The sequence below is a fragment of the Toxoplasma gondii genome, chromosome XII, assembly GCF_000006565.2.
Source record: "Toxoplasma gondii ME49 chromosome XII, whole genome shotgun sequence".
Taxonomy (NCBI): domain Eukaryota; phylum Apicomplexa; class Conoidasida; order Eucoccidiorida; family Sarcocystidae; genus Toxoplasma; species Toxoplasma gondii.
In genome coordinates, this window is record NC_031480.1 from 4,607,869 (window position 1) to 4,635,182 (window position 27,314).

General features: G+C 54.1%; 2 protein-coding genes across 2 annotated transcripts; one reads left to right on the forward strand and one right to left on the reverse strand.

Moving 5' to 3' along the window:
* Positions 1–107: 107 nt before the first annotated feature.
* TGME49_249540 (hypothetical protein) lies at positions 108–14,007 on the reverse strand. Its single transcript, XM_002367246.2, has 4 exons — positions 6,657–14,007; positions 5,607–5,794; positions 4,917–5,053; positions 108–4,299 (listed from the first exon to the last, which is right to left on the reverse strand). The coding sequence occupies exons 1-4, from the start codon at positions 8,832–8,834 to the stop codon at positions 1,844–1,846; spliced, it is 4,959 nt and encodes a 1,652-aa protein (XP_002367287.1). The 5' UTR covers positions 8,835–14,007; the 3' UTR covers positions 108–1,843.
* Positions 14,008–14,080: 73 nt separating this feature from the next.
* TGME49_249550 (hypothetical protein) lies at positions 14,081–26,313 on the forward strand. The gene is made up of 9 exons (XM_018780902.1): positions 14,081–16,857; positions 17,520–20,003; positions 20,674–20,800; positions 21,334–21,420; positions 21,883–21,966; positions 22,533–22,677; positions 23,450–23,505; positions 23,934–24,098; positions 24,432–26,313. The coding sequence occupies exons 1-9, from the start codon at positions 15,085–15,087 to the stop codon at positions 24,950–24,952; spliced, it is 5,442 nt and encodes a 1,813-aa protein (XP_018635040.1). The 5' UTR covers positions 14,081–15,084; the 3' UTR covers positions 24,953–26,313.
* Positions 26,314–27,314: the final 1,001 nt, after the last annotated feature.

Sequence of the window (27,314 nt, forward strand, 5' to 3'; positions counted from 1 at the left end):
ATCTGTGTCGCCACCATATCTGTTTATATCGACCTCTCTCCACCTCTATATCCCTACCTCTTCGTGCATGCATGCAGAAGCGTCTACACTTGGCCTGCATGCGTCTTGCACGATTTCTTGATTGGTGCATGCATTTCTGGGTTTTTCTCGATTGGCGCCTCTGCTCGAGGCCTTTCGTTGCGAGGTTTTTTCTTAGCACTCAGACCCCTCGCACCACACTTCGGCCGGGGGAGAGCTGTTGGAGGCGGACACGAATCGGAGAAAACGGACGAAAAAAAACACAAAGCTGCAAAGCATTCGAAAAACCAAGAAGCTCTGCGCACTGCACAGGAGTTCACTTCTTCACTCGGGTCTTCCGGGAACCCCAACTTTTTCCTCGCCTGCTGTGCCTTGCATTCAAAGCACTCCAACGTGCGCAGGGGTAGACCCACCCGATTCACCGGCATAAAAGTCTTCATTTTTCAAAATTCGCACTTCGTTTCGGAGACAAAAGAGGCAAGAAAGAGACATGCTTCTTCTCGCTTCTAAGCTCTCTCTCTCTCTCGTTAGTCTGAGCTGTGCCTCTCGCTCCTGACATGCTGCATTGCGCTGCACCTGTCGTCTTGTGCAGCCTGTAGCACATGGAGGTGCCTGCAGAACGCAAGAGGCGAAGTGTCTCGCATTCCGTTTCTCTTCCACCTTTCCCTGTGTTTCGGAGTTCTTCATTCTCACACACAATGCACCATTTCCTTGCAGCGTCGGCTTTTCCAGACTCTTTTCGTCTGCTCAAATCCACGCATTTCCTCGGTTTCCTTTAGTCTTCTTCGCTGCCAAATAGAAACTCGCTTGGAGAACCTTGACTGATTTTCGCGGCGACTTCGTTCGCGAGAACCTGGATCTCTCTCCGTGTCACTACAAAGCAGTCAGAGACTGCTTTTTTTCTCTCTCTCTCTGTTGACCAAGGCATCCTCTCCGCTGTAAATTCCGTCTGTCCTTCTCTCTTCCTCCGTTCGTTGCTCATCTTCATCAACCAGTTAGGACTTGAAGGATCGGATGGCGGCCCCCTCGGCGTCTCGGCACTTGGCTCTCTTCGCTTCTCTCGTCTCTTGAACCTGAGACGAAGCGAGAGACGAGAACTCTAAAAAAGGAACCATGTCCCAAACTCTGGACACGAGACACAGAGGCAGAGAGGCGCTTCAACTGGACGGCGACGACGAAAAAGCCATAAAAGCGCGCGACGACCCGCGAAATGCAGAACGCGTGCAACAGAAAACATGCACACGACTTCTCTGAGTGTCATGCGCGTGAGCCTGCGCCTTCGAAGGCCCACATGTGCCTCGTCGCTGTTTCTCACTCAGAACTGCCTGAGCGCATGTTTGCATGGAACATCGCCTCTCGCAAGTCTGTATCTCCTGTGAAGAAAGTCGGACGTCGTGCGTTGTCAGTGCGTAGGCTTCGCTTTCCCAACAGACGGATCACACCGCTGTCGCTCCGTTGACAGCTCGCCTCTTTCTGTTTGCTCGCTTCGCCTGTCTGCTATACATACACCCCAAGGGGACATGAAACCTGCCCCGAAGGCTCTGAATCCCTTCGGAGCCGCGACCCATCAACCGTTGACGCATGCGCCCGTTCCCCTTCTCTTTCGGCGCGCGTCTCTCCCTTGGATTCGCTCCACTCCCCGCGCCGTCCACTGCCGGCGAGATACCGACGCAGTTTTTCTGACCATCACGCTGTTATCACACGAACTCAAAGCAATTCCACGACTTAAAAAACCAACAGCTGCATGCAAAAATACGAAACATTCACTTAAAACATAATCTGGTCCGCCCAGCCACATCTTGTGGGGAACGTCGCCTTTTCGCAGCTACCGACGTGCTCTTCGCGCTCGACTGTCGCGTCGCCTTCTGCCGCTTCCTTCTTCTTTCTGTTCTTCGCCCCTCCTTCCCTCGTCTTCTCCCTTCTCTTCGTCTTCTCCCCTGACTCGCGAAGCTCCTCTGGATCCGGGGTCCTCTGGCGACAGGCTGGGTGTGTTGGGGTCGTCGAGAAAGCGTAGTCCTGCGTTTTCTTCCATCCCCTTTTCCTCGTCTTTCAGTCTTCGCAGATGGAGCCTCTCCTCCTCGATTCCTGCTTCAAAGAAAGGCCCTCCGTCTGAAGGCCTGGTTTCCGGATGCACTCGTCTGTGTCTTTCGGAGAGCTGCCCCCTGTCGCTCTCTGTGTCTTCGCATCCTTCTTCGATTCTTTCGAGGACATGGGTCATACACGTTTCCAATCCCCCCTCGTTCACTCCCACAAACTCTCCCTCCTGCCGTCTCTGACTCTTGAGAAACGGTGCCTCTTCGCCCGCGTCCAGCTCGTTCTCTCCTCCTGCGTGCTCCCCGGCTGTCTCTTCGCGATTGCGCTTCCGGTCTGCGTCTACACACGCCGAAAAGAAGGCTTCCAAGTGCCTGTCTGCCTGTTCCTCCGGCATCCACGCTGCACTGCAGTCCATCTTTCGTTCGCTGCAAGGCTCCTTCAAACTCGAAGAGAGAAATGCGAGAGAGGACCCGCTGAGCGTCGAGTTCGGGGCGCTGTAGCGAGGGAGACCCGCAGTCCCCGCCGAAGACAGCGAGTCCTCATCGTCCTTCTCTCTCGCGTCGGCCTCATCCTGCACAGATGCTTCTTGCATCTCCGCTGCCTCTTGAGATTCAACTTCTGGAGCATCCAGAGTCTCCTGTGCGTCCGGGCCACCCTCGGTGACACTTGCATCTGCCTCCGAGAAGTGGACCATCTTTCTCCGCGAGCTCGAAAGGGCCGGGCGTCTTCTCTTCTTCGCCTTCGCGTACCCTCGAGAAGCAGCGCGTCTCGATGGCCTCGCCGCCGCCCCGACAGAGAGCTCCTCGCTTTTTGTCTCCTCTTGGAAGAAGTCGGCGTTGTCCATGCCGTCGAGTCTCTCGCCCTCGAACCCCGGTGCCTCAGTGTCCCCGAACTCCGCAAGTTCCGGCGCCAGTCCCTCAGAGGCCCCACAGCTGCCTGTCACTTCTCTAGAGTTCTCGAGGTGCCTCTCTGGAGCCTCTCTGTCTCCTGCGTTTGTTTGCGCGAGACGACTCGCCTCCTTCGGGGACAGAGCGTCCTTCTCGTCGTCAGACCTCTCGCCTCTCGCGCTGGGGGTCCGCGCCTCATCGCGGCCGCCGACACGCAGGCGTTTCCCTTCTTTGAGAGCAGCACCCAGAGTGCTCTCTCGCTCCTCTTCTTGGTCAAGAAGCGACCGCGTCGGGGCTGATGCAGCTGTGAGTTTCGCTTGCACACCGCAGCTCGAGGGCGACTGTTCCTGCGACTCGCGTTCTGCGTCTCGGACAGCGTGTGAGGAGACGAACCCCCCGCCAGGTCTCCCCTGGAACTCCTGCGCCTCAGCACATGGCAGCGACTCGCCTCCGTCGTGCACAAGCCTCTCATACAGTGAAGGACCCTCGGGGTTCTCCTTCGTTCTGCGTCGCGGCGAAGACGCGAAGGCGAGAGAAGCGTCGGGTGAGAAGGCGGCGACCTCCAGGCTTCTGTCTTTCTGCGACGCCGGATCCAGTCCCGCTTCGCATGTAGCGACGCCGGGAGCCCCTGAGGCGAAGGTCGAAGAGAGACTCGGCTCCTCACCCTTGCCTCCGAAACCGCTTCCAGCCGCTACGCCTTCGGGGTACCCTGACCGCGAGAAAGAACCTGAGAACTGCGCGTGTGGCACGTCCCCGAAGTCTGCGTGGGGTGTATGTACACCTGCAGGCAAGGCGCCACTGAAGCTCGCGGGGAAGGCCGCTGCGGCGCGGCCGCCGCTCGAGAAAGGAACTCGAGAGCATGCAGTCGCTGGCGCACACTCGAAGCCCGCGTTCGAGTCCACAGCCTCGCTCGAAGGCCCCGCAGCCGACGACCGTAGTTTCGCGTTCAGACAAAACAGACGGACCCGATTCAGCGTGTAAAGCAAACCGAGGCAGTCGGGCGCCGGGCACCGGAAGGTGTATGTGCACCGCATGCCGAAGCCCTGCACGTCGCCTGAGGGAGACGGCGGCGCGGAGGAGTGGACGCTGTCGGGTGCCGCCAGCGCCGCCGTTTCCTTCGTTATTCCCAACACGAGGTCGGAGGCCAGGTCCGAGTCTTGCGAGCCAGGAAAGAAGAAGTGGAGAGGCGGCAGCGGCGGACTCTCTGGCGCGAGAGAAAAACAGTTTGCATGCGGGTCGAAGAACAGCAGATCCTTCACCTGTTTCGACGTCACCGGCAAGCCACAGAAAATGTCTAGCCCGTGCAAAGCAACCAGAGAGTCTGCCGCTTGTTGCAGACCCTCGGCGTCCAGTCTCCAAGCTGCAGGAAAGAAGAAACGGCACGACACCACACGCATGTGGTGCGAGTGAGGAGCGCGTCTGGCCGGCAAAGAACTCCGGAGAACAAGCCCAAATGCACGCGCGCAAAGGAAGGAGTGGAAGCGGGAATTTTCCGACGACCCGGGCAGCGAAATCGCTGACTGAGCCAGAGCATTCAACTGCCTGCCTACATGGGGCTGTGAAAAGCCAGTACGAGAGCACATGTCTCGCACGTGAAGGCGGCAACAACGGAGAGCGACACCAAGAAAGAAGCGAAAAAAAAACAAGACAGAAGACACGTTCAAAGCGTGCACAGTCGCGAGGGTCCCAATACTGTTCCACGCAGAGAAAAAGACATAGAGCCGACAATGCGTCCGGACACACCCATAAATGCCTTTGAATATACATGCACACATCTCTGGCGATACGGAGACACAGAGAAAAACTCACGCACACCGACCACGAAAAGGTACTCTGACATCACCCCAGAGAAGTGCATGTAAATACGCCTATATCCGTAGACACAGAGAGACACAGACAGACCACAAAGGAGCACTCCGATACCACTCTAAATGCGTCCGTCATCTTCGTTCCGTGGAAGGCGCCTCGGCTGCTTACCCGTTGCGAGGTCAGTCTTGAGAACTGCCAAATAGTCATCGACGTGCTGCGAGCGGCCAAACGTTTTTTGTCTTTCTTTGCATGCGGCCTCGAAACACTGCAAAATGATGTGTGGACTCGCCTCCTGCGGCGCACGCCTGAGTCGCACATAACAACCAGGAGAGAGCATCTGACTTCTCATGTTCCATGTTGCTTCGATGTTGTTAAACCAAGCTACCCTCAGGGATGCAAGATCTCTCGTCGGTACTTCGCTCTGAAGGCGCAACAACGGCGCCGCTTCTCACCCTCCCGTTATCTCCTTTCGGACCTATTTTACACACCTTTGACCTCGACCGTTCCCTTTCTTCCAATGCCTCCGCCTCCCAACTCCCCGAGTCGACACCTAGAGCACGCTTCTCCGTTTGTTCTGTGTGGTGTGTGTCACAGCGAGACATCGAGAAACCAACTATCACCGTGAGGTGCTACAAACAGCAGTCCGACAACCCTGAGGCCCGGAGTGCAACGGTGAAGGTTTCGAACAAGAACTTCCTCCTTTCCTCAGTACAAACGCGGCATCACGAACATTGAGTATTCGCTGTTACACGTTATAGAAATAGATTATCTGGTTTCAATGGAAACTGAAGTAACGGCACTTCTTTTTTGGCCTGCACATGCAGCCCGGATCTTGAGACGCGATCTTTCTAGACTCACCGCCAGCTGTAGGTCTTCCCTTTGCCGACAAGGAAGGCACCGCCGACCACTGTGGGCTCCCGGGCCCAGCGGACGTTCACGTTGACACTTCCAGCCGCCAGCCTCGCGTTGAAAACGAGGGCGAATGCAAAACTCCAGCTCACGTCTCGACTGTCCAACCACTGCTGAATCAAAGGCTGTGCCTTGAGCTGAAAAAGAAAATAACAGGAGACAGTACCAGATGGAAAAACAAAAACACAGATGGGCAATCACGTCGACAGCCACAAATTGAAAAGAGAAGAAACAAAACAATGATACTTCAGATCTATAACAGAGCATTCAAGCCAAAATAACAAGAACAGAGAGGGGACGTAAGATCTACGAGATAACAGTTAAGGGGATGGAACACAAATCTCCACGAAACAGATGGCAGAAAAGGGCAGAAGCTCTCATTCATCTAGGACATGTTCGCACATTCTGCTTCACCTTCACACTGTTTCCACAAGACAGCCATAGACTGCGACAGAGACAGTGTCGCCTTATAGTCGAAGAAGAACGATAAATGATCTAGCTCAGTAGCTGCGCCCTTCATTTGCGATGTAGAACGAAGCATAACACTGAAGGGATCCTTCGCTGTGTACGCAGAACACAGAGATTCAAATTTAACTGGTATAGTTGATACTCCTCAAACCAACCGGTACCCGAAAAACGACACACACTTCACCTGCACCTTCAACTGATCTAAGTTTGCTTATCGACTCTGCTTCCTCATAGACCAGCACACCCATATATATATATATATATATAATATACATATGTCGTTTGTATAAATGCGGGTATTAGTGGAACTGATGTTCACTGTAGAGTCCTTGAAAAAGCTGTATAAGTCTATAACGAAACATCGAACAGCCAGCACTCGTTTTATGAGATGGGTCTTCGTTGCCCACCGCTGACCTCTCTCAAGGGATGCGGAAGTTAAGGCATCAGACAGGAACGACTAACCCAGTAGCCTTGACTGTAAAGACTAAATATTCGGTACTGGAAATATAGAACAAAGTTGAGGAGCCTTACCTCTGCGAGGCGTTGACATGCTTCTTCGAGTTCGGGCGGAGGCGGGACGGCGATTTGCGTGGCGAAGACGGCATAGGGTCCGCGTAGATTTCCAGTTGCACCCGTGACTGCTGTCTCCTTTCCAGCTCCTGCTTTTCCGACTGCACTTTTCCCCGACACCGTCGCCCCTGATTCCGTCCCCGGCAAAGTCTCTCCGGCGAGAGAGGCCCGCGTCGCAGCTCCTGTCCAGGTGAAAGAGGCCTTTCCCGAGCCGTCAACGTTCGCCCCTCCTCTTGCGAGTTCGCGCGCGTTTCCCGCAGTTTTCGAACTTCTGCGCGAGTGGCTCGAGCCCGGAGTGCAGGTGGCGAAGGTTCCCGTTTCGTCGAAAAGGAGTCTTTCCTGGGTCGCGGCGACGCTGCCCGAGTCACGGACGCCTAATGCAGAGTGCGCCGACGACCGTCGACTGCCAGAGTACAGCGAAGACGCCTCCGAGGGCAGGCCCGTGGACGCCGAAATCAGGAGCGAGTCTGCGTTGAAGGGCGGCGAGCAGGTGGTTGAAGGCGTCCCGGTGGCTAGGAAACTCGGTCGTTTCTGTGCGCGCCGGGAGGAAGGCCCCGCGCCCCCTGGGGGCCTCCTGGTCGGCGTGGACGGGCCCTGAAAGGGCAGGAGGTGCGCGGGATGATGCAACGATGCAGACACGAGACTCGGGAAGCTTTGCGAGGTTTGCGAGACGTCCGGAGGGGCGCCAGATGCCCCGGGAAGCGAAAACGAGAAATCCATCTGACTGCCATTGTTTTGCTGCGACGTGGCGAACGGAGACAGTTGGTGCGGTGGCAGATGCGCGTAGGGGTGCATAAGGTGAGGACTATAGGGGGCACCGAACTGGTTGAGAAATCCGGGAGGCCCGTACCCTCCCCCCGCGCAGGCCTGCGTCTGGGGGGGATATCCTCCCACGAGAAACCGACCCGAAGCGACAAACTGTTGTCCATACCCCGTCGACACGCTCGATGGCGGGGGTTGAAACATCAGGTTCGGCCCGACAGTCCCATTGCTTCCGGATTGGGGAAAGCACGGGGCAGTGCCCCCCGAGAAGCTTCCGGGCTCCCCCGAGTATGACGAAAGCGAGGCGTGGTCCGAAGCGGCAGATCCCACCGCGCCGCTCTCGGAACTCCCCGAAGGGGCTTCGTGACTCGGGACACCGGACAAGCCTCCACAGCCCTGCTGGTCTTCTGAAAAGTGACGCGAAGCCGAGGTTGCAGTCGCCTGACACAGCGGTTGTGATGTGCACGCGCCGCCTTGAGAAGAGCTCCACGCTGGGGCAGAAGAGGCTTCTAGCTCTTTCAGAGGAGACGATCCATGCGATGCGTCAGAGTACCCGTGGTCTGAAGGACCCCTCGCGTCCGCTGTGTCTGCGGGTCTCCCCAGGGTGGGGAGGCCTTGGGTCTCCGGTGCATGCGGGGCAGTCGACCCTGCCCGAAAGTCTTCGCTGCCGACCCCGTACCCGTTCGTCCTCGAAGTGTCTGAGAGGCTCAACTCGTGCGACGATCTGCCCTCGTTATCGCTGCGGGACGGAGTGCCTCCGTCTCCACCTCCACGCGTGAGAGGGAACGCCTCGTACTGGTGAAGAAGTCCCTGGGGGTTTTCGGTCCCGCTTAGAACCGACGGGATGTGCGCATGCTGTGCCGGAGCAGAGGAGTGGAGAGCGTGGGGGAAACCTTGCGCATGCAGGTGATGAAGCTGCTGTTGCTGCTGGAAAATCTGCTGGCGCATGATGTACTCGTCCGGACTCATGGCGGGGGCGCCCGAGGAGTTGAGGAAATGGAGAGTCTGGAACTCTTGGCGCGGGTCGCGAAGAGCGGCCTGGTGCTCGGTCTGGTCTTCTTGAACGGAGTAACTGGCGGCGCGTGCCGGCAAACCCTCCTGCCTCGCTTCGAACTGGCCAGACAAGTGCGACTGAGACGAAGCTGTGCCAGAGGGTGCCTCGCTTTTAGAAGCTGGAGCGTGCACACGCATGCTCCCAGAGGCTTGAGACTCGTTCTGACCGTGGTGCGCTTCCTGGACCGCCTGTGCGTCGAAGGGAATCAACTGGTGCTGCTGGAGGTGGTGTGCATACCAGCAGGACCGCCCTTCCTCCTTTTGGAGGCCTTGCGTCCGCCAGTCGCATTGCAGCAGCTGCCGCTGTTGCGCTGCGGAAAGCATGGTGAGGACCGATGCTTAAATAAAAAAGGTTTCCTGTCTCGGGATCACGGCGAGGGAAACCCGTCTCGTCCTTTCGGATGAAGTCGTCTGCGGTACGCGGATGCCTTGCGACCGCCGTCTAAGAGCCGTCAGTCAAAAAACCAGCGTACGCGGTTGCGACGCGTGTCGAAGGGTCGAGGGATCTGAACAAAACAATCCTTCGAGGGGCCGTGCAGAGCGACGTCACGGCAAATATCCGGGTCATCGCACGCTCTTTTCCGGTTGATGCGGCACGCGCGATGACACTAAAAGAGTAGAAAGAACGAGGCGAAGCAGGAGAGAACTGCCCAGAGAAGCGAACTCGCCAGCTTAGACAAGTTCAAGGACAACGCCCGGGACTGGACCCGTCGTCCAACTGTCTAGATTGGAAAACGTTCGTCATTCACCAGACATTCCCTAGAGTCCATTCACGGAAATAGAGAGAAGGCGAAGAAGGAAGCTGGAACCATCTTCCAAAATTCCAGCTGTCTCAGATTAAACGCAAGCCGGACGCACAAAGCGTACTATTCTCCCTTACTCGGGACGAGAAATCCGCGATACTAAGTGCGGCAATTGAGCGTTCGAATGATTTTCCCTGAAATATTAGAGACGGCTCTTCGCAAGAGAGAGGGTTTGGACACTTGAAGCTCCGATGGAAAGTCCGTGCGGTACCTCTTGCGCAGATTCACCGAGAGAGCTGTTCTTTATAGTTGCGGAAAAATTACGGCGCTGTTCGCCACCGTACTGGCAAGACGCAAAACATTACGGAAAGCAAACGCACCAGTCGCAGGGTATCCAGCATGGTACCGCAGCGTAGAGCCATGAATTTAAACTGATTTGTCCGTATCGTTCGTGAAACTCTTGCAATATCGGTTCGCACGGTCTGGAAGGCGACAGGATGAGAGCGAGCTGCACAAGTTCCAAGAAGTAGCGCGCGCGAGACGCGCGCGCAGTCCGGCGTGGTAGAGGAGGTCGCAGTGACCACGGTGTCCTTACACCGCAATCATGGGCGAAGAACGAGGAAGTCGCTGTGATTGCGACGAACAACACGAAAGCACTGCGCACGTGGATGGCTGGCCCCACAGAAAGGAAAGACACTGGAATGCCCGTTGCACTGCATTGCTCGATTGCGAAGCAACGGTCGTGCAAAAGCCTGGTTGAGGGCACGCGGGTTTGGACGTGGTGGACAGAGGCAGAAACACATCGAAGCTGACACCAGTCCAGCGACGCGTAGGTCCGCAAAGCAAAGTCAGATGTTAAAGCGGAGCGAAAACGTAAAAATCGCTTTGCGCACCTTTGATTTTGTCCCGCTGCTGTTCCGTCCTGTTTCAGAGTAAACATTCAAGTACCTCCGAGTTAGAGCGCGTGGGCACGAAACAGAGCAGAAGTGTGGTAAGCGATGGTAGCAATAGCTGGATGGGAAGTGCGCCCACCAGTGGCCGGCAAGTGGTGTCGGGAGACCACACAAGTTGAGGACGGCCACGGCGAGGCCGGCAAGTCGCTGTCAGAGTTGCAAAGAAAAAGTGGACCAGAGGCACCAGAGGGAAACGATTTGGCGGGATAAATGGAGTCAGAGTGTCCAGATCCCACGTACTTCCATTACAAAAAAGCCTTCGTCGGATGCACTCCAACCTCCCGTTGCCAAGTAGCCGGGGCAGCCCCGGCTGCTCGTCCACGACCAATCGTCATGATTCACCCCCCTCAGACACAACCGCACACAGTGTGCCCTGCTTGCAAATTACCCCCAGCGGAACGTGCGATCGGCGCGAGAACGTTGGTGAGTTTGGAGGGAACGCAGTAGTTTTCCTTGGGGAAATGCACGCAATGCACACGATATTAGGCAAAATGAACTTGGCCCCCTTCCCAGGAAAAAAAAACGTGGAATTGCCGCTGAAAATTTTACTCGAAATGGCCAAGACTGTTCACCACACCCTGGGAAGTGTACACAGTGTGTAGGGCACCATCACAACAGCTGTAAGTGGGTGCGACGTGCCTATCCCGCGCGGGCGGTGTCTCTGAAAAGGTTCGCATGTAACCGGCTCTCGTACAAAGCACCTCGTGGTTGAGGGGAGTCCTATCATCGGGCGCCGATCGGGCGACGGGGAGACGCGACAGGACGAAACGAGGGTTCCGTGAGCAAAGGGCACCTAGGCAAGACGGACCAACTTGCGATGCGAGTGTCGAGGGCGCTCTCGTTTGTAAACCCCACCGGCAAAACCAGCGTGTTGGCATCTTTTGGGCTGACAGGAGAAGTCTGCGCTGGAGTTTGTAGAGCTGCCAGAAAAGGCAGCGGCCCTTGTCGCGCTGGCAAACATGTCGGAAAACATGAGTTCCAGTCCAGGTCAACTCCGCTGTCTGCCAGAGAAAATGTTCACCGCCAGCGATCGCGTCAGCGCTCCCAGTTAAGTGTCTGACAGTGGGTGAGTGGGAAATGTGGTAAGATAATGCACGTGGGTCGGATTCTCAAAGAAGGTATGCTTTCCAGTGGATCCGTAGCTACGGATGGCGTGGCACGGTGCCCACTTGCGGACGCTGGGAAATTCGATGAGATGCACGTGCTGGGTTCTGTCTTCTCTTGCGTGCATTCGTTCGCACTTGACAAACCCGTCATGTATTACCACTTGTTTGCCTCATTGCTCTAGAATTTAGAGTAGTACTGAGAGCTGGCGACTGCATGAGGCGCAACGGCGATGCAGCATTGACGATGTCGGGCAAAATTTCGAACACGTAACACGCCTTCCGAGATACACAAGGCTGTAGCCGCTCGACGTGCCTGTCGTATATCTGGTGAATCTGTGCCCCCGTCACACAATAACACTAACCCCTTCATCTACCACAGTTTCTTCATGCCCATACTCGCTCCCAATTTTGAAGTTCCGTAGTTTACAACTCCTCGGCAGCAGCTACAAAACACTGAACAAAGGCGGTTAGAAAGACTGTGGCAAACAAAGCGGTATGCCAGCCTCAGTCAAGATATTTCCACGGGGTAGATATTGAATGGGGTCTTTACGAAAACCTAGGTTTTTTTTTAGGCAAGAGCATTTGACTGACAACAATTAGTTGCCCACAGAGAACAGAAAAGAGCAGAGGGCATTTCAAGGAAATGAGGAGGATTTCACGGTAGAACTGAACTCATGCTATGGCATGAACTGGCCACGCTTTCGAGTCTGCCCTTCACAACTTGAGACGGCGAGCGTCCAGTTCATGTGCCACTGAAAATTAAACCTTCCATTGCTGCAAGCTGCACTGAAGGCAGCAAGCCTGTATCCGTGTCACGTCATCGGGAACCCAAATGGAGATCGATCAGAGGCACAACAACGCGTCCCCTGTCAAATACTCGAATTCTCGTCACACAACAAAAGCATGTTTTATTTTCGATTCGTTGTCAATCAAGTTCTGATAACCACTGCAGCACTGTCCAATCAATCGACTTCGTGGCATTCTCTGCCCTCTGAAGCAAGAGTGTCACTCGTTCAAACAACACGATTCCTCGTACTTCGAGAGCGCGGTTCGAGAAAAGCCTGCCACCGTCGTTACACGAGGCAGCGTGATTGGTCTGCTTAAATGCATCGGAAGGTACTCGGTTATTCTTGATGGGGATGCGTCTGCGCAGAGTTCCGTGCTTGAACGTCTTTATTATTTGAAATGAGAGTTCGAAGCAGACATCGACTGTTATCTTCTGAGATTGCGACAGCATGCTTGCCTAACTGGCGTCCACAACGTCCTCGTGGACAGTACATCAGGCTGGTTTGTTTCACCCACGATCTGTGCCACTCTCTGGAAATCGCCACTCTCACCCTGGTGATCTTCACATCTCTGCATGCCCTGCCGACAAGTGGCGTGTTAGTCAGTCTTTCTTCCATTCTTGAGATGTTCATTCTTCCATTCGTAGCAGTTGCGGGGTGCGCTGAGTGTATGGGATGTTTCATTCACACTTTCTAAAATCAGCACCGTAAAGCTCTACAAGTTGCAATTGGCACACGTGACACCCCTGTAGCTGCGGAAAGCTGAGATATCAAAAGAGGTAGTTATTAAACTTGGAAGCAAAGAGACGTAGTATCAATCAAGGAAACGGGAGCACTTAGGGCGCTTTCGCCTTTCGTGCTGCCGTAGCGTTAAGCTTTCACATCGGCCACATCGAAGAGGGAGCAGTTATTTTCGAATACGTCAGTACAACTCTGTTCCAATTCACCTGTCTTGCCGCATGCATGAATATCCGGTCCCAGTTAATCCACTTGTATCTGAAGCATTGAAAGTCAAGTGCTTCTACGATTCTGTTACTTTTTTCTGACACTTGCTCCAACACTGACACCGAGCTTTTCGCCGGCGGAAAGAGCCATTTACATCCTCAGAGTATAACAAGGGAACCAGCTTCACTTTTTTTTCACATCGTTTCTTGAACTGCCAATTGTCAGAGGGAAATACGCAGCTGTCGCAAACTACGTGGCAGCTTGCCGCGTTCTCTGGCGTCCCCTTTTGGTTATTCGGACGCCCACGCCGGACTGACACAGTACTTTCATCTTTTAACTCTCCTCCAAAAAATTCCCACTTCTCAATAAATATGACGCCTAAAAAAGAAAGGAGATATTCATTTTTGCACCTCGTACTGACTCCGTCGTCAAGACTGGAGTCGAGAGTCCATGGAATACCATACCAACCTGCAGCCGGGTTGATGAATCGGAATTGCACCATTGAGGTGGTGGTTCACAGTTACGCTACATGAGAGGAAACATTAACTGCTTCTTTAAGAGTGTCGATTGAGGCAAAGTTCTCCGTAGCCCGACTTGTACAAAGAAAGCTTCTTGACATTTAGAGATCCTGCAGCCAATTGCCAGTGTGCCACTATCAGCACGCTGCCAGATGGGAATGGCCAGATCAGCCGAGTAACTCATGTGGCTCTTCACGAGCGTTTTAAGAGACTGCTTCATTATGGATCCGAACTTACTAAAACGGGTTGTACACGAATTGACGACCACTGGCCTCGTGGAATCATACCACCAGTCTGGCCGTTCTTCCCAACGGGAACGTGGCAGCGAGCGCCGTCTCCGCATAGGCACGCATCGAACGCGCAGCGAAGCACAAACTCAGAGTCGATTTTCTTTTTGAATGCGAATTCATATGTCACCACCACGCAGTTACCTGGGATCCAGATTTGTTTCACAGAACTGTTACAAAAAAAGTTCCCCTGGTCGTCTGACCGGGGAACAGAGTTACCTGAGGCGTTGATCCTTTCAGTGCATGCGGCGCGGATGACGAGATTTTCCGAGTCATGCTGGAGACAGTTCCGCCACAGCTCTCATTGCCGTTTGTGCGTATTTATTGCAGATGATTTCTGTTGTCTTTTTTAGTAAGCCAGGGGATACTTGGAAGGGTCTGCGCTTCCTTACTTTGTGTTTCGTGCGCTGCTCCTGCCAGTGGCAACCTTCGGGTGGCCCGCCTAACTTCTGCCCACCCCGACTTTCGAGGTTCTTCTCCGCTCGAGTCGAGCTCCTCTTATCCCTGAGCAGTTTCCGTTTGTTTCGCCTGTGACGTCGTTTCTGCCTTCCTCGGCAGATCGTGTACCCTGCCTCCAGTGGTCGCCCTGTGGCGTTAGCTCAGCATCCTCTCCTGCGTCGGCCCGGTTCTCCGAATTCCCCGTCCGAACTGTCTGTCACTTTTCGTGACTCTCCATACAGAAAGGGGCACGACACCTTCCACCAACGTTTCAGCTGTTCCTTTTCTCCCGTACGAATGCAGATACAGACGCCGTCACGACACAATGCTGTCAGGTATGGGGTCGGTGCCCCTCTCTGACACTCCGTTAAGTGGCCGTCAACTTTTAGAGTTCTCCGCATTCTCCGAAGCCTCGTTGCAGAAGCGACATTCTGTGTCCATAGCACTCCTCCCACTTTCCGTGTGTGACTAGTTAGTTTACCCCCCGCTGTGTCTCATTTCCCGCGAAACCGGGCTCGGAACCGCGTGTGCTGTCGTTTTTCGCGGACCGTCCGCTCTTTCTGGTCGTTCCTCGGTGTCTACGCGGAGTTTATGTAAATACACTGGATTTTTCGAGGAAGGAGGCAGCTATTCCAAAGCAGGAAAAACACGGAACGCCCTCAAACGATGGCGTTCTGAAGCTACACAACGAACCGGGAGTTCACTGTCTGCACTTCCTCTGCCCGGCCGGTTGTCGTCGCACCAAGGTGGTCAGACGACAGAAACAACAAGTTTTTTTCTAGGTGGATGCTCTTTAGCAATGAAGTGCACGGCTGCTGAGTGTCGTCGGGGGTCGGTGTGCCTTCGCGGGTTTCGTCCGGCTTCCCACGATCTGGTACCTCTGTCTCGCTTTTCCTCAGTTCCTCCTCCTCCACTTTTCCCCTGCGACCTGCAAGAAGTGCCGTGTCGTTCCTACGCCTTCTCTGCCAGTGCCGTGCACGCCTCAACCCCGCCGGGTGTGGAGCTCTCTGAGCTAGCTGAGGAGGATGCCGGTGCACGTATGCTAGCTGGCGAACCACGAGAGGAGGCGGCGATGCGCGGTTCGTCGCTCGGCGAGACATCCGAGAACCCGGTTCCAGGTGAAACCCCCGATTTGGGAGGCGCCACAGGTCAACAGAGCGACTCCGGAAAGCACGCAAGTGAGAACGCAGCGCTTCCAGGACCAGAAAACGGCGAAGCAGCCCTCGCGGCCGATGTCCTCGACGATGCAAATGGGCCTTTGGACGCGAATGATTTGAGGACACAAGCCGAATCCGCCACTGCGGATCAATTCCAGACGTCGGGAGGCTCGGGTCTCGTCTCTCCGCCGAGTCGGTCTTCGCTTCGCAAGAAGTTTGCTGAGCGTTTGCACTCGCGTCATCGGAAGCAGGAGGAGGCTCGGCCCGCGATTTCTCCGATCTATGGCTCATCCCCAGTGTCCGAGGTCGGAGACGAGACAACTCAGCAGACGGGGACGCGGCCTTCGTCGATGATCGCGTCGAGTTTCCGAGAGGCGAGAGAACTGAAGGGGCCCCGAAGCGGAATCCCCAGGAGCAACCCGACCTGTCAGTCACGCTACGCGAGCGGCGAATCTTCGCTGACAACTCGAGTCGGAGGTGCGAGCATCGTAGCCGGCTCGGGACCCTCTGAGTCCCGAAACGTGTCGGCTGACAGTGGGTGGCGGTCGATGTCACGCTGGAACAAGTGGAGCCGGAAGCTCGCGTCCCATGCAGAAGACGAGCCGATGCCAGCTTGCCGTGGGGTTCAGTCTCGCGAGCAGTCTGACCCAGAAGCCGTGACAGCGAAGCCCCAGCGAATCGGGAGACCAGACTGCTGCTGGATCGCTCCGAAGCCTCTTCCAGAGATCCCAGGCGTGTCGACTGGTCCCGTCTACACAGTCGCTTCCGGCGCGCTGACGCTGAAGCCAGCGCCGGTGAAAAGAAGACCCTCGTCAAGTCTCGCGAGTGGGGACTCTTCCTCGCTGGCCAGCGGCATTGAGGAGGCGCCCTTGAAAGAGAGCTTCGCGCGTGCAGGACCAGGCCGGGAAGCCCCGATGCCGATCGGGTCGCGGACTGCGTCCGCCCCCGAGCTTTGCGGCTTCTCCTCACGGCCGACGCTCCTCGGCCGCGTGGAGAACACGGGCTGGGTGCGGCGGATCACAAAGCGAGGATTCAAAATCCAACGGGAGACCGTACAGGGCCGCAAGATGCCCTCCGTCCCGGAACTTGGCCGGTGCGCGAACTGGGAAAGCAGCAAAGACGACGACCAGTTCGAGGAATGGGAGGAGGCCCGAGAAGAAGAGGCGCGAATGGCCCGGGCGAAGACTGGAGCAATACGCAGACCGCCGCACTACACCTTCACGACGGCGTACACGACGCAGCGAAGAGGACGGAAGATCCGCGGACCTTTTGAGACCCCGACGAAACTCCGAGAAGTCAAGGGCCACCAAATTTACCCGTCGCGCATTCCAACGTTTGGTGTCAGTACACCGACGCCTACGCTCTTTCGAACGCGCTCGCCGTCTCCAGACGCAAGGACGAACAATGGAACCTGGGTAAGGATGACTCAAATTTGAACTCAGCGAATGGGAGTCAGATTTCATAGTCGTACCGCAAACGCTCAGTCGAAATCTTGGAGAGCAAGCCGTCGCGTTTCGGGACCCACGCAGGAGCTGCATGCCACGCGGGTTTGTAGCGCTTACCTTTTTGATAAGGAGATGAAACCAGGATAACACCCCCTTTACCTAGATGAGATTGCTTCTACAGGAATGACACATTCGGTGGATGGAAAACCGTTTGCCACTACACTATAGCTTCTATTGGCTGTCGAATCGTGTAAACACCGGCAAACAGGCGGCCTAAAACGTCAGTTTGAACCCTACGTGCCTCCTCGCCTGCCTCCGCTACAACCTGCGCACCGTGTCTCCAGTCAAGGAGCCTAGTGGCGATGCGACAGCTCGGAAGTATGTGGTCTTCTGCTGCCGCTGCTGATTTTTTCGCACCGTAGCAGAAGCCGTTTTGTATCTTTCACCTCTGTCATCTAACTCAGTTCAAGAGTGCCCAGTTTTCTCAGAACATACTTCGTTTTTTCCGTTCTAAGGCACCGCTCGCTGCGCCGGGCGTGCGGCGGAGACAGGGAGGGCCTGGTAGGTCGGGTGTGTCACCGCGGGACCCTCTGACGATATGTCGATCTCTCCACGACTTTGTTTTTTCACAGAAGTCGCTGCGAACACAGATGACGGCTATTAGCTTGATTGGGGCAGCTGCGACGGACACATCCAGCCCGGACGACACGACCCCGGACGAATTTGAAGAGGTGACATGCTCGGAAGACGAGGTAGAGCGCAACTCGAGCACGTCTGCAAGTGGCGGAAGGGAAGGCTCTTCCGTGACGCTCAGCCTGGGAGGAAAACTGACGAAGCGGTTGTCGATGTTGAGCAAGTCGGGCTCGGCGGTTACGTTAGAAAAAGCCGAATCCTCGGTGGTGGTGCATGGGGAGAAGACAGAGAACGCGCACACCGAGCCAGTGCATGCGTTGCTGAGAAGCGACGGCAGCGGAGTGGCTGAGCATCTCTCAGAAGGTCCGATAAGAGAGCTGACGAACTCTCCCTCTACGCAGGCCTATCGCCGGGCGTTTTCCGCGAAGAAGAGGTGGGTCAAGCGACCCAAGGTGTACACAGAGGAGGAAGAGAAGCAGCGCACCGAAAGGCGGCGACGGCGCGAGGAGAGGCGCGCGTGCCCCTATTTTATCCCCGCCGTCCCCGGAACTTACCCGGTGGCGAGAGCGCTCCTGGAGTCTCTTTTCCTGTGTCGAGAGCGTCTGTGTCTCGAGCAAAGTCGGCTGGCGCTGCTGGACGAGTTTCAGGTCCGAGAACTGATGTTCTGGCACGTTATTTCTCAGAGGAAGGTGCACCTCTTCTCGGGTCTCACCCTCGATTGCGAGGGATACCAGATCCAGTTTCTTCAAGGGATAGAGACTCAGCTGATGGCCGCGAACGACCAAGACGCGCAGTCGCCCGACACCGCGAATGTGCGAACTCGCGAATTCGTTGACTTGATTAAGATGTCCTATGCCCGGACCTGGCCCTGGGAGAATCACGTCGAGGAAGAGGTCGCGCGGTGTCTGCGCGAAGCCGAAAAAAAGCGAAGGACGGAACTTCACCAACAGGGCGCGAAACGCGAGAAGGCCTGCCTCAAGCCTGAGGACGCCTCAGTCCTTACCCACGATGAGAGGCACGAGTGCGAAGACGCGTGTCGGGGGAGGCTGCGCCGCGAGCAAGAAGAAGAAGATTCGGTCTCGCTCACGGCTTGGTTCACACAGCCTGCTGAGACGGGATCGTTCACAATGGAGGACGAGTCTGAACTGGCGACCTCCTCGGCTTTCTTCTCAGAGGCACAGTTTTCGCAAGGTCGGCAGAGCCATCGCAATCTGTTTGTCGAGACAGGGAGGGCCTTGGGACGTATCATCTGGGGGCCACTGCCCTCGCCGTCGCAAGGCTTTGACGAGCGGACTCTCTGGTTGACGGCGGAGACAGAAAGCGCCTTCCCCGTCTCGCCCTCAATAACCTCTTCGAGTTCTGCGTTTCCGAGCTGCGTGAGTCCCCACGACGGAGGCGACTTGGCCTTCTCGTCGTCGCGGCACGGCTCGAGCGCGGCACATGTAGACAGCGCCTCCACGCTCCACCGAGACACAGCTTGGACTTCTTCCGGGGACTCGTCGGCTGCGCGCTTGGCTCTAAAGAAGGCGCAGAAACAGGAGAGGCGCGAACTGCGGAAGTTGATGCAGATGTGTGGTTCGCTGGTCGGGGAAGACTCTCTGGAGGGGACGGGGGAGAACCAGGCAGTGGACGGAGCCAGTGGTCTCCAGAAGCCGCTAGGCAGAGCGGAAAGCCGCAGGCGTCGGCGTCTCCGACGAAGGCAGCGACGCGCAGCACGTGCGGCAAAGACGTCACAGGCGCAAGGCGAGGCGGCTCACACTCTCAAGAATTCCGCGCTTGCTAGCAGCTCCGCAGCTTCCGTAATTGACGAGCCGCAAATGTCCGAGTCGAGGAGACGCAGCCAGAGTGATACAGAGAACAAGGGCGACACAGAGATGGGTGTTGCCGGTCACCGAGCCTGGGAGAAATGGCCGGATGACGCCGACAGTGAAGACATCGAAGACCTGAATCGCTGCTTGAAGGAGGTGTTGCAGAAGCTTTTCCGCGAACAGCGTCGGCTTCTACGGAAGCAAAGCGAGAGGATCAAAAACTCGGGCTCAGGGCCTCAGGACTCGCGACGCGTGTCGGAGAGCGGCGCCGAAGACTCCGAAGGCGACACCGGGATGGCGAGCGTCCAGGACGAGATTTGCAGGCGGAAGCGGGAACTGGGACGCAGCGAAGAGGAACGGAAACGAGCGGGTCTTGTTTATAGGGTGGCTTCGCCCCTCCAGCCTCTCCTCTTGCTGCAGGACTCGAACTTCTGGTTCGACATGAGGGAACTCGCGGAAGAGTGGAGGCTTAGTCAGCGCGCGCCCCTCTTCCAGATTGTGAAGAAAATTGTTAATCGGTTGGTACAGTCTGCGCAGAAACGTGCAGAGCGGAAGAGAAGGAGAGAGAACCGGGTCCTTGCCGCCGCCCTCTTGGCCCACACAGACCTTCCTTTCCCCGAATCAACTCTGCGACTCGCCCCGCGCTTCTTCTTCTTGGGGAGACCCGCTGCGGAGGTATGCACACAACACAGGCAGGAAGGCGTGCTGAGGGATTCGTGAGGGGGAAGGGATAAGGCAACCGAGAGTAGAGGCTCAAATGGAAGTATGTTCTCTGGGCAGGAGTAGCATTCGTAGAATGTCGCGAAAAGCAGTGCGAAGCGTGTTTAGAGTGTACGGTTGGTTTTTCGTCCTTGTTTTTTCATCGATCAGGAAAGTGCTGCTTGGAGTGGGCTTCCACAGTGACTCGTTCGTGGACTTCGGCGAAGTTTTTTGTGTCTGCGTGCAAGCGAGGAAGCGTGCAAGCCGTCCGATGTGGAGAGGCTGGGCGTGAGGAACGTGTTTCTACCGTTGTGGTGATAGTACTCCTGCGTTGGGAAAAAACTGTTCTTTGCCGAGCATTTGTTGGGTCGAATGCAAATGACTACCCGGTAGATCGCCAGTCGTTTTTCTCTTTCGTCTTCGCTTCGTCCATCCCCGTCTGATATTTCGTTCTAGTTGGTCCGCTCTTCCTTCTCGGTCGAGACCTGACTGAGTTGTGGTTTTCCAGTTTCTTTCTTCCCAGTGATTCCCGCTGTTCCGCCTACATAGTTTGCCGGTGTTGTCTCTACCTCACTACTCTATCTCGCTTTCAAAAGAGGTTCGCAATTCACCATTTGTCTTTCTTGTGTCCTCTGCTTTTTGTCAGATTATCGTCATCCTCTCGTCCCTCTGTGTGAGGCGGCAAGCAATGTTCAATAGCGAGCGCCTGAAGAACTTGATGAGCTGCAAGGGCGTCATCTACTATATCGTCGACGCCAATAATGCCGTCGCAGGTACGGTGCAAATAGAAAGCTAACTGAATCGTGAATTCCGTATTCTCAAAGTGGCGGATGCCAATATCCTACGACATTAAGCTTGCATCACGTTGGCCTTGTTCATCAAATGGTACTAGTAAGTAACAGATCAGGAGGCCACCCTGGAATCATCTGGACACCAGCCCAAAATCCAGATATATATATATATATATATATGTGAATAGGCACAAGTTGGAATATATATATATATATATATATATATATATATATATATATATTTGTAGATATATTTGGTACCTTGGCTGCGTTGAGGATACTACGTATCTGATGTAACATTAAAACGATTTTTTGTATTACATTTTATCTTGCCTTCTGTAAGTGTGTGGTTGAGAATGAGCTGCAAGATCTGGTTCGTCGGAGTGCTTCCGTCAACATTTTACCAGTGTGTTGTCTTTTGCTTGGACGTCTCATGTCGAGCTGTACACGAGGTTCGGTTTCGCGTTCTGTGGCGGGAGTTAGCGTCGGAGAGTGCTTCTTCTATTTTGTTTCAGATGACAAGTCGCCAGACATGAGATTGCTTCGCCGATGGAAGAGGCAGCGGATTCTGCGCAATGCGCCTCACACACACCACGGAGGAAGTAAGTGCTGCAGTCGAAATAGGACAGGCCTGATTTTTTTCCTTCACACGACGAAACCAAGCAGACTAGTGGGGACGGTTTGTGTGGCGTTACAGGAAGCGTCCTTTGTCCTCCTTCACTGTGGAACGCGCGTTTTCCGGAATTAGCACTCAACAACGCTCTAGTGTCTTCGGTGTTCTATGATACCCCTGTTGTTTACATGAGGAGATGCTGATTGGTTGAAGCTGACCTGGTGTACTTCCTCGTCTATTGTATTTCCTTTTGCCTTTTCAAAACATCCCCGTCTGCCCCCTGTAGTTCTCGTGTTCCGTGGTCGCCTTAATGTTTCTTGTTTTTTTTCTTTCACCTCTCAAATTTCGTCTGCACGCCGTTGTAACCTCCCGCAATTTTTGCCTTTTCTTTGGTCACTCTACACATATTCTGCATCTTTCCTAGTCCCGGTTTGTCCGTGTCATTCACCAGTTCTCATTCCCCAGGTGTTGGTCGACGGTCAGTCGATCGGCTCTTACGGCGAGGTGCAGCAACTGGAGGACGATGGCTTGCTGAGTAAGGACGGAAGCCTTTCATGAGAAAGTAAACCGGCAATTAAAGCCAGACAAAACAGGAAATAACGCTGAAGAGAAGCTGTCGAACGCAGCGCCACAGAACCACGACACGTCGTCGTTCTTGCTGCGTTGTCAGGCTCAAGACGGTATCTTAAATTGAGGTGTTTCGTTTTCGATCTAGGCCGTATTCCTTAGTCTCCTGCCGCGGCGGCAGTGTACATTTAGGTTGCCCTTTGTGCGGATGTAAAGTGCGTCGTTGAAATCGTGTGGTACAGCCTTCACCGGCCAAGTGAGTCACTGGCCTGTGTTTCGGTCTCTCCTGACAGATGGAGAAGGCCACAGGGAGAACAGACTGCAGCTTGTCTTTCTGCTGTGTTTCCTTCGATTTGGGAGCAGGTTGTGCCTACAGTCAGGCGCTGTACACCAACCCTATCGGGCTTCTGTCCATTGTGCTGTGTGTGCGTTTTCCTCAATGCTGCATACTGTGTATTCTGAGGAATGGTTCAAGGCTGCGGCTGTTTCCTCCAGTTTTCTACTTTCTCCTGTTCTATGTTTTTGCTCCTTCAGCCGCCATTTTCTGCCGCTGTCGATGCCCAACGTGCCTGCAACCGCGGCACGTGGACGACGAGCTCTGTCGATGGTGTAATCTTCAGTTCCGAGAGTTGTTGTCCGTCAAGCGACATGACGAGGGAGAGCTGAAAGAAATGTACCGGTAAGAGTTTGAGGAAAGGCGAAAGGATGCGGAGAGGAAAAGGCGCCTGCAGGTGTGAAACTGCGTGTGAATACCTCAAGACAACCGCACTTCGACGTTCAGTGCAGGGAAGTTCATGTAAGATGCAGATGCGCACTTAAGTGTACGCAGATCTGACAGAACATGAGGTTGTAGTATGCATTGCAGTTATCACTGTCCAAGTTGATATGGTCTCAGTACAAATGGTCTACGATTCAGAACATCGTCGCATTCGCTAGATGCGTGCTTCTGTTTTTCGTCAGTGGAATCCACATTCAGTTTGTCCTCCATTTGACTGACCTGAAAAAAGAAGTTGAAGGAAGCCGGTTCAAAGCTCGATCGCCTCGAGGGTGGTCGGTGCCAGGGTATGACTCTACGTGCACTTCGCGGGGCTGCTGGTGGTGTTTGGACCCTGAAAATAGATTTTTTTCAAATGTTTTCGTTGCCAGACGTGGCAGGGGAAGAGGTTTGAGATGGACTTGCACCTATCGCGGGTGCTGCTTCCGGGGTTTGTCTCATCTTCAAAAACGCCGTCTTGGACCGGAAGGATTGTGTCGTTGAGCAGGAACCGGATGAGTGGCACGGAGATGGTTCCTCATGCCCTGTCTGTAGCAGTATCTACGCAGGATGAATCAGTGGTTTCACGCACGCCAGGGTCTACGAGAGACTGGAGAAAACACAAGGGATATTCCATGGAACAGTTGGGGTTCCCCTTCGATTTGAGACAGACTTGGCGTGTTGCTGTCTTTTGCAGGGGCCATCCGACGCGTGCGATTCCTCTTTTGAGATCTTGTTTCGACCAATCAATCAGTGAGTTGGCTTCACAGAAGGAACAGGAGGAGAAGCAATCTGCAGAACAGTGTAGACTCTCACGTGCCGTTTGTGGCTCGTTTCGTTTATTGCGTTTCGAGGAAACGCGGTCCGAAGAAATCGAATCTGTCGTCGAAAATCGCTCTGCTGCTCCGATCAACACTGTTTCACGCGTTTTAACTCGGTGCCTTTTTTCTATACTTCCGTGATGACTACACGACTGGATTTCATTTGTGCATAAAAAGGTGATACGGTGTGGCTAGATTCGAGATCCGTTGGCTTCAAGCGACTGCTACGGCGAAATGTGTCGCTTTCCCTGGGACAGTTGACGGGGCAGTTTTCGTCTGCACGGACCTCCAGCCGTTCGCTTCTGTGTTTGTTATTCGGCTTTTGTCTCTCGTGGTGCTGTGATGAATTACTTCGTACAGGTTGGATTCTTTACCCCAACTTTTGCTCTTTATGTGGGGCTGAGCGACGACCGGATCAGCCGTGGTGCCCACAATGCCACATGACAACTAGGGACATCGCGTTAGCAAGGTGTCTTGGCATTGGCATTTATCGGGACGAGCAGTGTCGCAAATGCGGCAACTCTGGTAAGGACCGTTCTTGATTAACCGCGGCCTACAGTCGAGGGGAACGTTGAGGTAGAGGCATGTGCGGCGTTTGCTGCGTAGCAACAGAGGATGAGCAGTCGCAGGGAAGTCCGCGAGCAAAAGAAACGAGCGGTACTTGTCCGGGGTCGCGTTGCGTTGTGGGGGCATACAGCGCTTGTGTGTGAAGTGAACGAGCAGTATTGGCACTTTGCGGGATTAGAAGTATACCAATGGGGACACATAAGATCACCGAATATAATGCTACGCTCCTTCATATAACGCTACACACTGTAAATAAAGGACACTCTTTTTCTTGTGTGTACCATGTTTTAGCTGGCGATGCCTTAGACTGCTTGGAACGGCTGCCTCCACAAGCGAATCCCAAGTTTTCTGAGCCACCTTTGACGAGTTACCTGACCAGCAAAGCGTCTCCACTTTGCCCCCATTGTGGGGAGTTGCTGACCTACTTTATGCCGGTCAACGAGAAAATCGCTGAAGAGCGGCGCGAGTTCGGCAGGTCGTGTACGCACCGGAGAAGAAAGGCTCCGTGCGAGTTGCTAAATGACGCAGACAATGTCAACAAGCAGGCAGAAGACACCATGAGCAAGCAAGAGCAAGAAAATATCAACAAAAATGAGGAAGTGGTTCCTAACAAGGAGACCGAAGACGCTGTCAACAAGATAGAGGACGGCACTGTGAAAAACCGGACATATGACCTTGTCAGCGAGAAAGCACAAAAGACTGCCAAAGCGGCAAGCGGTTCTGCGAAAAACGATGTTGTCACCCGCCTCGATACGGTATCGCCGGAAGGAAAATTACCCGCCTTTGAAGTGCGCCTCGAAAGTCAAGACTAATCCTTTTATGTGGCTCGGTTCCAGATGAAAGCGGTTTTTATGGGCATGAAACGCAGGCTCACGGAATATGCCTTGAAATTTGCCTGCCACATCTCTGAAAATTGGTTATATTTTGACGAAAGGTAACCAGATGCCAGCTTAGTGGAAGGCGTGAAAAAGCGGGCGCCTGTTCCCTTTTGCGGAGCAAAGGTAGGTTTTTCTCTGCGGATTTGTATTTGTTGGGGCTTACAGGAGAAACCATTTGTGAATCAATGTGCTTTTGAGAAAGAGGCGTGGACACGCCTTTCTCGAAGACAATGAGCCGTGAGCTACCGGCAGCTTGTTCAAAGGCACAAAGTGGCAGCTTGTTCGTTCACGATGTGTTCGCTTTCTAAGGAGTAGTGCCAAGCTGGTGGAAGGCGAGATTCAAAAGAAGCGGCGCTGTGTCTCAGCTGCTGCCATTGGTGTCAAAGAACGGGACAATCAGGTATACCCCTCGGCAGCGTTTTGCGAAGAAGTGCTGATTATGTTGAAACCTTGCAAATGGAAAAGTGCGTTTGCGTAGCAATCATTTGGTGTGCCGTCGTTTATGTGCCGGAGCGGTCGAAGTTGCTGGAGTTTGTGCCACCGCGAATGGGCAGATACCTCCGGAAAGTTGTATGATACGTCGGTGGTTCCCAAGTCTCAACACCGGATTCCAGTTACGTGATTCTTCGTGACAACAGGTCAATTGTCTACTGAACGATCTACATATTGACTAAGCGCAGCGTCACGAAGAATCGATAAAACACGGTCGAAATTATAGCGTATATTCCTTTGACAGCCTGCTCGGCAATATTGCGGTTCTTCACTTTTCATCACGGTGGGCTGTTTGCTAACATGTGTTTTTAGCCATAGATGACTGCGTCACCTGATAACAAATACGTGCAGTTATTTGCGTTGTTGCATCGAACACCGCGCGCGCGACGGAATTACACATGATCACCTTTTTGCACTTTGAACTGTAGAAGAAGGTTTCGGATCCCCAGAAGTGCGGATGTTCGCATATCCCGTGGTTCCCAAATGTAGACTGTCTTCGCTTTCTTCCCGAAGAAAGCCGTTTGAACTGTTGTACGTATCTTTTACCGAAGGTGACGTACAGGGAGTCTGAAAATCACCATGTACGATTTTCGTGAAAGACTGCAATTGAGGATATCGCCTACCCTTAGGTGGTATTCAGTGCGGATTTGATATATCTGCATCATTTCACTTGCAAAAACTTTACCATCTACATCGACAGAACATATGTCGTGCAGAACATGAAGTCCTCAGGATTGGCAGTTCATAGATGGAGAGCTGATAAACGTTTTAGCATTGCGTGACTGACATGGATCGAACCTGCCTTCAATTTCAAATTAATCAGTCGATGTAGAAGAAGCGACACTGCTGCACATCAGCAGACGGTGTCTCGCGGTCGCACACGGAGAAACTGCTACTGGCCGCGGGTTCATATGTTTGAAAGATAGAAAAACAAACTCCTCAAATGAGACTCAGCATTGATTTTCTTGCTTTGCCAAACACTGCGTCCACAACTCGCTTCAGCTGAGCTTTCTTGACAAGGTGGCCGGTTGATTCTGGTACTCACCTCCGCATTTGTTTGACAGACGACTGTCAGTGTACGAGACGGCCTTGCCGAACAGGAAGCGAGCCCTACGTCCTCTGTCAGTTAGGTGCTTGACCTAACTCAAGGGTTACGGCTCTAGCATTAAAACAGAAAGTCCGAATATACTTCGTAAGGGGGAGTCGACTTGCAAATCTCCTTGAGACAGACAGTGGCCCAGGGAGTCTGCTGACAGACTCTGCCGCAAGTGCTTTTGTGCCCATAGCGCGGCCATGCAGAAGTCTCTCGCCCTGTTGCCCATCGAGGCTACCACAAGCTTTGGTAGAAGGGGTCTAGATGTACGTCTGACACAAGCTTTCTTGTATCGGGCGACGCAGGATGAAGGGCTGCGCCGGCTTTCACGAACAGCAAGAGCTTCGGCTGTCAGGAGCAGCCTACGTGGCTCGGTTTGGACCTAGGCGACGGTCAGTCAACCATTTTGAAACAGAGTCGGGGACACTTACACGGCACGCGTAGACGGGATCTCTATCATCAGTTGGGCTCCGCGGGTCAGTCGATATTTCATGAGCATCGCCACAACAAAACGGAAAGTTGTCCAACAGTAAAGTAAATGTAGCGTTTGCTTTCGTAGGTAACTTTCGATCCAAAATAACGCCCTACGATACAGTTCCACGTCGGCTGATGCTTTGAATCGAAAAACTGTCTGATATGATCCGCGATGTCCCGCAAGTGCTTAAACATTTCGACAGCCTACAGAAAGATGCAAACACAGGAAGCCGCGTC